The sequence below is a fragment of the Tupaia chinensis genome, unplaced genomic scaffold (genome assembly GCF_000334495.1).
Source record: "Tupaia chinensis unplaced genomic scaffold, TupChi_1.0 Scaffold144899_1, whole genome shotgun sequence".
Taxonomy (NCBI): domain Eukaryota; kingdom Metazoa; phylum Chordata; class Mammalia; order Scandentia; family Tupaiidae; genus Tupaia; species Tupaia belangeri.
Window position 1 is genome coordinate 1,785,248 of NW_006204759.1, and position 1,859 is coordinate 1,787,106.

Consider the following 1,859-nt stretch of genomic DNA (forward strand, 5'->3'; position numbering starts at 1 on the left):
ATTCCTGAAGCTGACATTTGCTTGGCTCTGCACTTCATTCAGATAGATTACAACTGGCAGAGCGCATTCTAACAATAGATTGGATATAGTGGAAAGCTGCCACTTGGCTTAATTAATTTTCTCTAACTGGTGCTCTATGTTTTCTTTGATTAATTTCCCTAAGGATGATATTGACATTTAGTGAGTATGATGGGTTGGCTGTCTTATACTTGCCTTTTGGGTAGCTATATTTCTGTGTTGGAAACTTTAAAACAGAAAGGAGAGAATGTACCAAGTATGTGCTTGCTGTCTCTAGTAACGATGTGAAGAACCTAGAAGAGATGCTTTTAGTCTTTGTTAAGACTAATGGTGGAAAAAATCATTTTAGACACTTTAAATAAAAATGCATTTGGGGGACCAGCAGATGGTGTAATGGTTACATTACTGGACTCCCACATAATCGACCACAGTTCGAGTCCCGGACCTGGTAGCTTAAACTCAAACTGGGCGCATGTGCATGCATGCGTGCCCAAAATCACGAGAGGAGAATAGAGGAGAAGGGATTGTGATGTGGTCATCCCTGCTAGGAGGTGACTTCTCATTTTCTGTCCCTTTCTCTCTCTGGCAGGCACATGTACCCATAGCAAAAAATCTCTCTCTTGAAAAATAAATAAATAAATAAATAAATAAGAAGTATGCACTTGGGTCACCTGGTGGCCTGGTGATTAAGGTGGCTGAATCCCACATGGCCAACCATGCAGTTCAAGTCCTAGACCTAATGACTTGAAAAACATGTGAGGCACTTGTGTTTATATGCCCAAAATCCTAAAAGAGGGAGAAATGGAAGGGAAGGGACTGCAGCATGACCGTTCCCCAAGGGGCATGCTGTATCACTTTTCCTCTGATGAACACATGTGCCCTCTGACAAAAGTTTAAAAAGAAAAAAAAAAAGCACATTTAAGAGTATTATCAAATTAACACATAGCAGATGATACTGTTTTTCTCTGTACTGAATCTGAGTAGTTTTAATTTCAGGAACATATTTAAGGCATTCTTTTTCTTTGCTGGTCCAGGTGGAATCGCCTTTCAGAATCTCGAGATTGAAATGTTTCAGTGTTAATGTAATCTCTTTTTCAGCTTTCATGTTGGCAACACAGTTGAACCCTCTGGTTGAGGAAGAACGGTTGTCCAGCAACTGCATTTGCCAGATTAACCGATTTATTGTTAACACTCTGAAAGATGGAAGGTACGTGGTTTGGTTCTTTTTAACATTTTATCATGTTGTAGATTAAGAACTAATTTTTGAACAGACAAGTGTATTGAATGCCAGCATTCAGTTAGGAATTATTTTTTTTAAATAATTATTTTTTATTTAACTTTATTTATTTGTTTGTTTTATTTTGACCAGAGCGGGGAGAGAGAAAAAGAAAGAAAGAGAGAGAGAAGCGAGCCCCCAGGTCCAGACATGAACCACAGTCAGCCATGTCAGAGTCCAGTGCCCTTAACCACTCCCGGCCCCCAGTTAGGAATTGTAAAAGGGCAATGAGAATTCCCAGCTGAGAATTTATAGCTCCTCAGTTCTGAAGTCAAGTGATTAAAACATGGCACCGAAGGACCAACAGGTGGCATAGTAGTTAAGGCACTGGGCTCCCACATGGCTGACCGTGGTTCAAGTCCCAGACCTAGCGGCTTAAAAATCATGCTGGGCACATGTACATGCTTGCTCAAAATCTTAGTAGGAGAAGGGATTGTGGCATCGCCATCTCCCCTTGGGGGTGATTTCTCCCTTTCCCTCTCATTGTGTCTCTGTCTCGTTCCTCTCCAGTGAGCACTTGCATCCTATGGCAAAAACCTTAAAAAAAAAAAAAAAAGGCCCCCAA

The 1,859-nt window shown here is 40.8% G+C and overlaps 1 protein-coding gene across 1 annotated transcript in view; it reads left to right on the top strand.

Moving 5' to 3' along the window:
* The window catches only part of RPA1 (replication protein A1), a 103,066-nt gene that overhangs the window by 2,991 nt on the left and 98,216 nt on the right, over positions 1-1,859 (top strand). Inside the window, exon 3 of the mRNA XM_027767899.1 lies at positions 1,117-1,225. Within this exon, the coding sequence (XP_027623700.1) occupies positions 1,117-1,225 (109 nt within the window). The remainder of the gene's footprint in view (positions 1-1,116; positions 1,226-1,859) is intronic.